Below are 11,756 nucleotides of genomic sequence, written 5' to 3'. Positions count from 1 at the left end.
CAGAGGATGTACTTCCTGCGCCAGCTCAGGAAGTTCGACCTGCCCCAGGAGCTGCTGATACAGTTCTACAGAGGAATCATCGAGTCTGTTCTCTGCACCTCCATCACTGTCTGGTTTGGCTCAGCAACCAAACAGGACAGGAAAAGACTTCAGCGGACAGTCAGGACTGTAGAAAAGATCATTGGTGTGAGCCTGCCCTCCATGGAAGACTTGTACACCTCATGGGTCAAAAGGAGGGCGGAGAGGATCACTGCAGACCCCTCACACCCTGGACACAATCTGTTTGAACTCCTCCCCTCTGGACGGTGTTACAGGTCACTGTGCACTAAGACAACCAGGCACAGGGACAGTTTCTTCCCCAGGCTGTCACTCTGATGAACACTTAACCAATGACAGTATGACTGGACAATAACCCTCAGTGCAATACCTGTAAATATAGCTCGTACAGATTATAGAGACTTGCACAGGTCTCTAGTTCTTAAGTATTATGTTTTATCCCTATTTATCTAATTTCAATGAACATTCCTTGTTGTCTGCATTGTTTACTGTCTGTTTATACAGCTTATTCTGCATTGTTTGCACTGTTTGTTGATGTTAATACTGCCTTTTTGTTATATTACACAGCCTTATGCTGGTTTACTGTTTGCACATTGAGAGCCGATGTACCTGAGTCAAATTCCTCATGTGTCCATCACACCTGGCCAATAAAACTGATCCTGATTCTGAATTTACTTTACTCACCATCTGGATGTTTGTAGTGTGAGCCCACGAAGCTTTGGGTTGTCTTCTTCACTGGGCCATGTGCCTCCCAAGTTCTGAGTTGATTTACTCGGCGGGTTTTCGGTTGCAGTGTATTCAAATACACTGTTTTACAATTAAAACAGTTCATTTGCCTTTCTTGAAACAATAGTGAGGGAAATGAACTACATAAATATTGTAGCATATTGCCAAAATACAGCCAAATGAACATGAGTAATAAAATACTATCAAGTACTAGTACAGTCTCAATTGTACTTTGAATAAAATGATACAGGTATATTTTAGCAGCTCTGTAGGTTTTGCTTAAACCACAAGGTCTATATTCAAAATTTAGTACGAAGCCAACGTGGATGAGAAAGCCTGTGAAGGTAATTAAAAGCTCTACAAAAGCTAGTGAATCCACCTCAAGTGAGATTAGTGTCACCTACCTTTATTTCTGAAGAACAAACACATTCTCCATACAACGCAATAACCGCCCCCTACACTGCATCCTAAAAATGACCACCAGTGTCTCTGAAGATGGAAAATATTTTCTATAAATCTTGTATGAAATTAAACCATTGCTTCTATTGTTCTGGTGAACTTACCCATCCACAGCTTAATACAGAAGGGGTGTAGTGTCAATTTGTTCTTGAAGAAGGAAAGTATAAAGCATGTTTCCCATTGTTGGTGAACATCTGGAGCATTTTGTTTGTGTAGCCAACAAAGAGGATCCTCTGGCCACCGCCACCTTGAATGTAGAACAGGAGGTATTACAGGAGTAGAACAAGACAAGTGTCACAAATATAGATGTGGCAAGAACATTTTTACATTTGAAGAGCACATCTGTCTGTGTTTAGTATTTTCTACACAATATCTAACTGTTGTAGGCACTGAGCAGTGAATTAACTTCACATGTGTGGTCTCCCTTGGTTGTGAAGTAATTGTGTGGATGCTGAGTCAGCATCCACACAATTACTTCACTCCGGCAAAAGCTGAACTACAGCAAAGCCACTCAGATCTAGTTTTTTGTTTGTTTTAAACTCCAGCTACCTAGAAAAAGTAGTTCAAATTGCTTAGTTCAAAAAGATAAAACTGACAATGTACATGTGATACAAAAGTATATATAAAAAAACTCATGCCAGCAAAAAATGCCACTAATTTGGGTTTATTACATGAGACCTGGATTTGTTGCTGTTATCTAACTACAACTGCCTGGCTTAAGCACCGGTCTAAGGAAATGAGTCTGATGTCTTGTTTATAACATCTGCCTTAGACAATCTGAACTGAAACAGTCTTCAATTTGTACCTATTCAGACAGTATGAACATCTTGAAATCTGGCCTGTGGAGCTTTTCAGTTGTCAGATCAGAGCCTGTCAAAGTACTTATCCAACAAGTTGTTTTTTTGACACTGAAAATGTCCTTGTCAGTGCTGAAAAGCCGATCTCATGTAGCATGGTAGAAAAAAAAACCATTCCTTTATCTTTTATGGTCCAAAACTGTTTGTTGTTGCAGTAGTTAACTACACAAAAAGGCAAAGACAACTGAACCTGGATGACTTGAATCACTATGCAAATATAAATGTAGTTTTATTACATCTATTTCACTACTCATAAACACTGTATCTGGCTATATGGAGATATACTAATGTAAGAACTACTAAATTCCTTCATTTTATTTTAACTTGTTTTTGCTAAAGCACTAATATATAAAGGTGATGAACACTGTTACAATCCACCTTCAGCAGATCACCAGGTGTGAGTTGTCTGTTACTGTAAAGTGCAAACAGACATAAATGCAGTTTACCAATGATAATAATTAAACTATTTACACCACTTCTCAGCACAGCCTCATTTTTAATTTACCCATGGCTTTGAGAGAGTGCTGACATACTGTGAGGGGAACAGTTGAGTGTGCACATATAGAAGTATTGTATCATTCGATTTCATAGTAACTCAGTGACTACAGTCTTCACCGTGATCCTCGGTGATGCCCTGCAGACTCACTGGCTCCTGTACTTGCGCCTTTATTTACTGGGCCATTGGCAGAGGCATCTCTCTCTGAGAAAGAAGCTCCATTGTGTGTCCGAGCTAAATCAATATCCCATTATAGTGTTTCGGAAATGGCAAAGAGGAAAGAAAGAGAAATAAGCTCATATGTTATGGCAACACTGAGCCATGGGTAGATTTTTCTGTTCCAAAGTGACGTTGGAGTGAAGTAGTTGGAAATGACAACTGTTGAATTTAGAGAATATGAAAGACCCAAACAACAAAGGGAAAATAAACTGTTGATGATTGAAAGGAAGTCCCTTGAATAATCTGACAGTGTGCTGCTTAAAAAAAAAAAAACTTGGCTTGATATGAGACACTGAAAGAAAAAGAGATTGCAGAGAGTGATGAGGAAAAAAATCCATGCAACACATCTCAATGTTTTTTATGGCTGTTTTTTTTTTTTAATTGAAACCAGCTTCACCGATAACAAACATGCAATATCACTGTACTAGCCAACACCACAGATAAGTGTTACTCATTCAAGTCTCGACATTGCCAAGGATTAGCCCACAGCACGCACACAAACATACACACGCACATCCTTTCAGATGTTGTACAGAGATAAACAGACACACTACTCACACACAAACAAACACACACAATCACATACGCACAGTCATATTTACATATCACAGTGAATGATGGGTAAAAATGATGCGCGGAGGAGGATTACACTGTTCTCCTGTTCCGACCAGAGATGGGAATAGGCAGCACAGGTCCAGTGATAGCAAGTGTGTATCTGACCAAGGTGGGACAAGGAGTGGGATGATGACAGTGAGGATGTAAATACCCTTTATCCTTAAGGTGGATGTGTGCCTCTTAGTATCATAAATCTCGTTTTTCTCGTCAATTCCACTCACTCTGTGCTACATTTTAATGCATGGTGTAAGTACAGTATCATAAATTCAGGGCTTCATGATTTCATAAATAGGTTTGTAGTATTGCTTGGATGATATAACAGCTGATTTCACTGTTTTCCAATGCACTGTTGGAAATTTAAATTAAAACCCAATAAAAAGCTAAACAAAAAGGCCACACAACCAAAAAATAAACCTTTAGTTCCAATAAATAAATAAATACTTTAAATGCCATACAAAATTCTGACATTACCCTTTTCCCCAACATTTAATGGAAGTTCTGTCTACAAATGTAAGATAATAAATATATTTAGTATTTTAGTAACAGTTAGGTTTAGGTGGGTTTATTTGGGATATCTCATATCTTTAAGCAAAAACTGGATTATAAACAGTAGGAAAGATCTCTGCAGAAAGTCTATTTAATTAATACTGCTCATATCACAATGGTTACGACACGATAAAATACTGCAAATTATCAAAACTGTACAGAAAAACTTACAAGTTTCTCTAAAATACATTTTCATTGTTAGGGTGTGAGAGGAGAGATAAGAGAGTATGTCTCTGTTTAACCAGCTGAGCGGCAGCCTGCCCTTCACCCAGCAGCTGTACGACAGTCATCGCCAGTCAGAAACCCCTCTCTCCACACACAGCTGATTGTTCTGCCCATTGCTGCTCTGCTCTGCTCTGGAGCAGCGTGCCGGTCCCTAGGGCCTCTCCATCTGGTCAGCAGCTTGCTGCACTAAAGCTCTTGCTGATGACGACTACAAATCTACATGGATTCACAGTCTAGGAAGAGAGAAGACTGCAGCAGGGTAAGCCAGCCCACACAGTTCTACTGGATGTCTAGTGAGTTCCTCTGGTACAGTACACCACTCTTCTACTCCAGTTCATAGTTTCAAAATAGACAATATTTTTCTTCTTTTCTCTTTTGTGTGTGTGTTTTTAATGTATTTCTTAGATATTCCTTTGTCTAATCTACGACACGGTTACAGGTGTGAGTGTTAATGGCGTGCCACTGAGTGGTGGGGTGTTTTGGCTGGGTGAGGGCAGCGCCACCCTGGTAGTGTGTGCACAGTATGTGTGTGGTTTTTAGTGTAAAAGAGGGTGGGTTTGGGCCAGTGGGTCAGCGGTGGCGGTAGTGCCTCATGAGGGGGACGATGCAGGAAGGGGGTCCCGACAGCTTGAGGAAGGGATGCTGTAGGAGTTCCTGGGCTGTGGCTCTCTGAAAGGGCTCCCTCACCAGCATCAGGTCCAGGAAGGACCGCAGCACCGTGGATACCTAGAAGTTACAAAGAAAAACTTAAAACTTTATTTGACCTTTATTATTGATCATGTAAGATTATTATTATTAGATTATTATGTGCATATGTAAGAAAGATCTAGAAGGATAAAGGTATCTGGGCTATAGTGTTACTGTGTATTAAAGAACTGGGCCTGGGTAAAACATTGCCAAATAAACAAAGACTAAAGCCCTTTACAGACATGCACCGGAACCCTGAAATTATCTAGACATTACCAGGAGTAGCTGTATGTGAGAACGCAAATGTCCGACCCAGGCATTAAGCAAACTTTACTCTGCCAGCTCCCTAGCACAAAGTCTGCGTAAAGTCCATGTGAGCTGGAGTGAGCCCATGTGAGAATACAGTGGCTTGTAGTTTGAAGTATTGACACATTGCTAGTGGGTGTGTTGATGACGTTCTATCATGTGACCTCCATGAAACCAGAAGAATACAAACATCTGATGGTGAAGAATGAAGACGCCAATGAAAATATCTAAGTGGAGAAACAATGTGATTCTGGAACTTAAGAACTGGTGCCAGATTTGTTAAATGGCAAGAGACTCTGTTGCTTATGACCAAATTACAAACTGGCTACATGTCCATGTCATGTCCCTCCGACTGTGCACTCTACCCAGGTGTGGTCCCCGCACGTAAACCAAATGGAGTATTTCCAGTAGGTGTGAACACCTCTGACATGGACTATGTCCTGTGGTGTGCTACATGTGTGAAAGGGCAATTCTGGAGTCTGGACCAGTCTGGATGTCCTGTGGTGTGCTACATGTGTGAAAAGGCAATTCTGGAGTCTGGGGTTTATGTGTGAAAACAGCATAAGTAATGCACATTTCTTTTAGGCTTTAAATTTTTGATGCAGTGACCTTGTGTGACTCTTTCAGCCGCGGGGGCAGGTTGTCTCGTATCCTCCTCATGGCCTGCAGAGGGGGCTCGTTGAAGTAAGGGGGCTCTCCATCTACCATCTCAATCACCATGATACCTAAAGACCAGATATCAACCTGGACACACACCACAATAGTCATTCTCATCACTACTATAAATGATCATTCACAGTATTCAGCTCAGAGTGAGAGCCGGTCATACCTCAGTCCCATAAGGCAGTCTAGAGATGACCTCTGGTGCCATCCAGTAGGGTGTGCCCACAAGGGACTTCCTCTTGGGCACCTCTTTGGAAACTTGGGCACAAAAACCAAAGTCTGATAGCTTGATCTGCAAACACACACAAACACCATCCCACTGTTTGTGTGTGGACATACACCAGACACTGTATTAGTTCAGAACCTCTGTGTTTGATGTCAAGAACTACCCTGACCCATTGTGATGAAGAGCTTTCACAGAAGACACTGTTCTCCCGTGTTAAGTGTTTAATTATCCTTCAGCTAATCAGCTTGTTATCATCTCGTTAGGAATCATTAGGCAGGATTTAATTACTAAGGCACAACCGGGAATTGATGATGAGGAGTTTCTGGCACTGGCTGTTGACAAGCAGCAGGAGTGGCACCCATGGAGAAGGTCAGTGAGTGTGTGTTGAAATCACCAGTGACAGGAACAAGGGTATTAACTAGTCAATAATATAATAATAGTATTAGCATGAGCCCTGTTTAAACAGGGATCTTCAGGTTTAATAACAACCCAAAGGAAGGGGTATGAATGGATCAACATCTAAACATACTGTGCATATAGAAACACTGCACACAGACTCACTCTCTCATCTTGTGCACTTACCCTGCCATCACTGGTCAGGAGAATGGAGTCGCTCTTGATGTCGCGGTGGATGACACCCTGTGTGTGCAGGTAGGACAGAGCCCTCAGCACCGACAAACACACTGTAGCAATCTGCTCCTCATTCATCCTGTATGCACACACACACACACACACACACACTGTATTGAAATTTGCAGCTAACAATACATGCATGCAGTACATTGGATTAATTGTTACACAACACTAAATATGCACACAACACAACTGGGAGAATACAAATGGAAAACTCTGCCTTAATGTAATAATGAATTAAATGAGCAATTATTAACATTCTTATTCTATTCATTTATTCTCACTTGTATTTACCAAATAATCTTTATAAATATGTCTGTTATGTAGTTTTTGTATGAATTTTTATCCATCTGTCCTTTATTCTCTATACAGTCTGTAGCATCTCTTTAATCCATGTGTTTTCTGTATTTTTCTCTACTCTTCTCTGTGTTGCACTGTGGGAAAGAAGGGTAAGGTGAGGTGGCTGTGAGGGAGGCAGAACAGATTAGTATGATAGGTGACTTTCATAAATCAACTGTATTAAATCAATTTGTATTTTTAAGTGTGTATCCAAAAACAAAAGATATAATCATGATATAGCCAGGTATATTTAAATATTTCAAGTAATAACACTTTTTTTTGTAAGGCTACATTACAGACAAGTCTGGCCTCAGACTTTGCTGTCACCCTAAAGGGATTACAGTCCAACACAACTGATATGGAGCAGAAATCCGGTTTGAAAACATCCCCCTGTAGCCCGCAGCAGCTGTAGCCGTGATGTGCAGAGTAGGCAGGAGGGTCCCATATGGAGAGAAGGGGCATTGCAGTGTGCATCTGACTGAGCTCACACAGAAACTCACAGCTCCACTGAACATTACCATGTAGCCCCAGCTGGCCAGACCATGCTGTGTGTTTATGAGTGTGTGCAGACATGTGCAGAAATGAGGATACGCTCATTTGCAAGCACAAACCAAAGAAACACACATGTTCATGCACATACAGTGAGACGTACCCTAAGCTTAAACCAAGTCATCACTCTAAAATTCCATGAAGTACATTTTGGGGACATCAAGTCCCCACAAGGCGATAGTTTAACAGATTTATGTCCCCACAACATGAGTACACACACACACATAAATGTCACCTGTGTGCATTAAAGGGTCATACATGATTAAATGGGCCATGGCTACACACACACACACACACACACACACACACACACACTCTCTCTCTTCTCTTCATCTTGTCTCTCTAATAGTTTCCACTGTTGAAAGTGAGTACACTGCACAAGCTTGCATTATGAGAAACAACCTCCGGGCCACACAGATAGATAAACACGCTTCACATTGCAGGCTGTAGCAGATTTTATTGTCACACACGTATGAATTTACAATCATGAGAGATAAATGAGCCTGCTGCTAATGGACACACAACTGGCTAACTCAGAGTGAATGGGATGTTTGCAAAAACAATTCATCCCTTACTGCCAATCCTCCCCCACCCCCCAAACACACACACACACACACATACACATGTCCATTTGAATGAACAACGGAAACGCTGAAATACAAAACGGTCTCAATCATAAAGTGAAAAACAATTTTAATGAGCTTGTAAACGGGAGGAGAACTGCACACGCACCTATGCACACACACACATGCACACACCAGCATGCAGAAGTACATATGCTTTTGCAATTACATTGCATAAAATACTTGTGCAGTGCAGCTCATTAACCAACTTTAAAAGTATAATTAAAACTGGAACATGATAGAAGTAGCTTAGGTGCCCCTTCTGCCACTGCTGACTCGCGGGTGTGTATTAGATGTGCATATTCATGAATCTCAGTGTGTGTGTTTGCCATGTGAGCTGCTTGGACAGCGTGAGACAGGTAGCAGTTTTCAACTTTCACCTGGACAAATATGGCTGAAATTACAAGGAAAAAATATACTGCTGTCTTCCTTGGACACATACAGTGTATACTGTACAGTGCTCAATAATTAAATCAAGTGCTCAGTTTGCTTGGTTACCAACCAAACAAAATGTGACATCTAGCTACTAGGTTCCATTTCACAAGCGCTTTCCTTCTCCTCTGTCTTTGTCCTTTTATTCTGATAAGAAACCTTTCTTTGTTTGAATATCAAAATAATTAAATATTTAAAAGATTTTGTTGCAAACATGCTCACTTATTTCCTCATCAACTTATGTGGCAAGACTGGGCATGAGAAAGATGATGAAAGAGAGAAAAACAAGGGTGAGAGAAAATAATATCCTATTTTACTGAGTTTTCCATTAGTACTTCTAAAAGGACCCGTGTGCATACTGAAACACTCTCACAGACACACACACACACACACACACACACTGAACACACAAACAGGCAAACATCTGTGTGGGAGACTGTTCAAAATACTTCACGGCAACAGCGGTGCTCAGCCTCACCAAAGCGTGTTATTAGCATCTGACACCGCATAGTGCTAATGCTGACACCCCATGCAAATGACTGTAATTAAAACACCAAGCACAAAGTAAGCTTAAAACAGTGAGGCAGCAGATTGGAAACACGACTCAACAACAAAGAAGCAATTTGGAAAAGTTGGAGAACATTAATGCAAAAACTATCAAAACCATTAAAGCCCAAAGCATTGGCCTAATTTTTGGATTATATATATCACAGTATTTTCTTTTTATTGTATTTCTTTCTTTATTTTAGCTCTTATCACCCTATTCTTTCTGTGTTCTGCACATGAGAACAGTTCATCAGGAAAATGTGATTTTAATAAGGATACCAGCCTCATGTTTTTCTGTTAGATATGAAGCTTTAACCATCACTTAGCTGTGCTACTCTTTGTGCCACTTAGTTTAGCACAAAGAGTGGAAAATCCTCCTGTCAGCTCACTACACATCTAAACAGTCGTGTCTTAGAAGTGGTAGTAGGTGGAGTTTTTACTTTAGTATAGAGCCATGTTAGCTGGTTTCCCTTGTTCCCAGTCTTTATGTGGAGCTAAGCTAACCATCTCTGAAAATTTACTGTATCAATCTCACCAGGTAAGAAAGAACAAAGCTAATATTTATTCTTTTAACTGGAATTGGTGCTCTTGTTTGGCATCCCTTAACTAACTGATTGATTTTAGAACTAATTTTAAGACCTTAGTAGTTGGACTTAAAGTTTAAAAGATCCTGTCTCCTGGTTATATTTAATAACTTTTAACTCTATGCAGTATGTGACAAACTGCACTGATGTCTTCAGATATAGAGTAGTGCTGGTCTTTTGGGTGTTAAGGAGATTATATAAACAAAAACATTATTCTTAATTAAAAATGCACTCCTGATTGGTGCTTAGGGTGCTTAGGCCTCAGTAACCTGCTCGCAGGTCTAAACTTTATTCATTCTCAACTTCAGGGATTTATTTATTTATTTATTATTGTTTAGAATTTTAGCCTCCTGTTTTTTGCACCTTAGTGTCTGATACTGTATTTATATATTCAAAAGAGGTTACCTCCAGTTTGCCTACCGCCCCAACAGATCAGTAGACGACGTGGCAGCTCTGGCTTTATTCCATACCCTGAAACACCTGGACAACAGCAGTATGTATGCTAGGATGCTCTTCCTGGATTACAGTTCTGCATTCAACACCGTTCGTCTAGGCAGGCTGATTGGGAAGATGACAGACCTCGGTGTCCCAACTCCCACCTGCAACTGGATTCTGGACTTCCTGACTGAAAGACCACAGGTGGTCAGAATGGGAGGGCAGGTGTCTGCTGAGCTCACAATCAGCACAGACTCACCGCAAGGCTGCTGTCTCAGCCCCAAACTCTTCACCCTGTACACCCACAACTGCTCCAACCATGACAACACCATCATCATAAACTATGCTGATGACACCACCATTCTGGGCCTTCTCAAGTAGGGAGACTAGTCGGGTTACAGAAGCCTCATTTATGGAGAAGAGAATGACCTCAGCCTCAATATAAACAACACAAAAGAAATAATAGCAGACTTCAGGAAGAACCCCTCTCCTCTGCTGCCTCTGACCATCAAAGGGACTGAGGTGGAGAGGGCTGACAGCCACAAGTTCCTGGGCCTGCAGGTGACATCTGACCTGAGCCGGTCACTGAACACAGCTGCCACAGTGAAGAAAGCCCAGCAGTAGCTATACTTCATCAGGCAGCTCAGAAAAGCTGGGCTGAACTGTTACCCTCTCACCCAGGCTTATAGAGGACTGGTAGAGAGCATCCTTACTACTGGCATCACAGTCTGGTATGGTAATACCACACAGACAGAGAGGAAGGCTCTTCAGAGGGTCATAAAGACTGCAGAGGAGCTCACTGGGACTGAACTGCCTGCTATGGACACACTATACACACAGCGCTGTCGTAAAAGGGCAGAAAACATAATCAGGGATCCATGCCACCCAGCTCACTCTGTGCTCAGACACAAAAACTGCACCTACAACCTCAGGCACAGCAGGGTGGACAGTATCATCACACACAGAACTAGACTTTACAATAGCTTTTTCCCTGCTGCAGTAAATACAGTCCTTTTCTGGGTTGCAAGCAAGAGCAGACGTCTTTACTGCTCCTCTTGTCTGTTCTACATTTCAAGTCTTTGAACATACTTTACAACTACTAAAATGCCTCAAAGAGGGAAAAGAGCTAATAAATCAGAAGCGACTGAGGATATGGAGGCAGAAGAAATGTATCACAGAGCGGCGCAAGTAAATGACATCGTGGATCATCAGAAACAGATGTACATTGCGCTGTTGAACCAAGAGCAGGAAAGCTTCAAAGGCTTTGTGCAACTAATTATGGAGACAAACAACAAGAGATTCGACGACATGACCAGAGAAATACGGGAGATAAAAACGAGTTTGCAGTTTACCCAGCGAGAGGTGGATGTGATTAAAGCTGCCATGGGTGAACAGAAAACACAAACCAAGGAAATGAGGGATGACGTCTACAAAACGTGTGAGAGTTTAAAAACTATAACGGACAAAATGGAGCATATGGAAGCACAGTCCAAGCGAAAAAACTTGATCTTTGAGGGAATCAAGGAGACAACT

At 41.3% G+C, this 11,756-nt stretch overlaps 1 protein-coding gene across 3 annotated transcripts in view; it reads right to left on the bottom strand.

The window, feature by feature from the left end:
- Positions 1-4,050: 4,050 nt before the first annotated feature.
- The window catches only part of pak5 (p21 protein (Cdc42/Rac)-activated kinase 5), a 74,575-nt gene continuing 66,869 nt past the window's right edge, over positions 4,051-11,756 (bottom strand). For all 3 annotated transcript variants that reach the window (XM_020603718.1, XM_020603716.1, XM_020603717.1), the window contains 4 exons: positions 6,665-6,791; positions 6,023-6,148; positions 5,803-5,937; positions 4,051-4,926 (listed from right to left, as the gene is read on the bottom strand). In XM_020603718.1, the coding sequence (XP_020459374.1) occupies positions 4,771-4,926; positions 5,803-5,937; positions 6,023-6,148; positions 6,665-6,791 (544 nt within the window). In that variant the 3' untranslated portion in view covers positions 4,051-4,770. The remainder of the gene's footprint in view (positions 4,927-5,802; positions 5,938-6,022; positions 6,149-6,664; positions 6,792-11,756) is intronic.

Source organism: Monopterus albus, unplaced genomic scaffold (assembly GCF_001952655.1).
Source record: "Monopterus albus unplaced genomic scaffold, M_albus_1.0 scaffold62.1, whole genome shotgun sequence".
NCBI classification, from domain to species: Eukaryota; Metazoa; Chordata; class Actinopteri; order Synbranchiformes; family Synbranchidae; genus Monopterus; species Monopterus albus.
The sequence above is the reverse complement of the archived record's forward strand: the minus strand, read 5'-3'. Positions and strand labels throughout refer to the sequence as shown.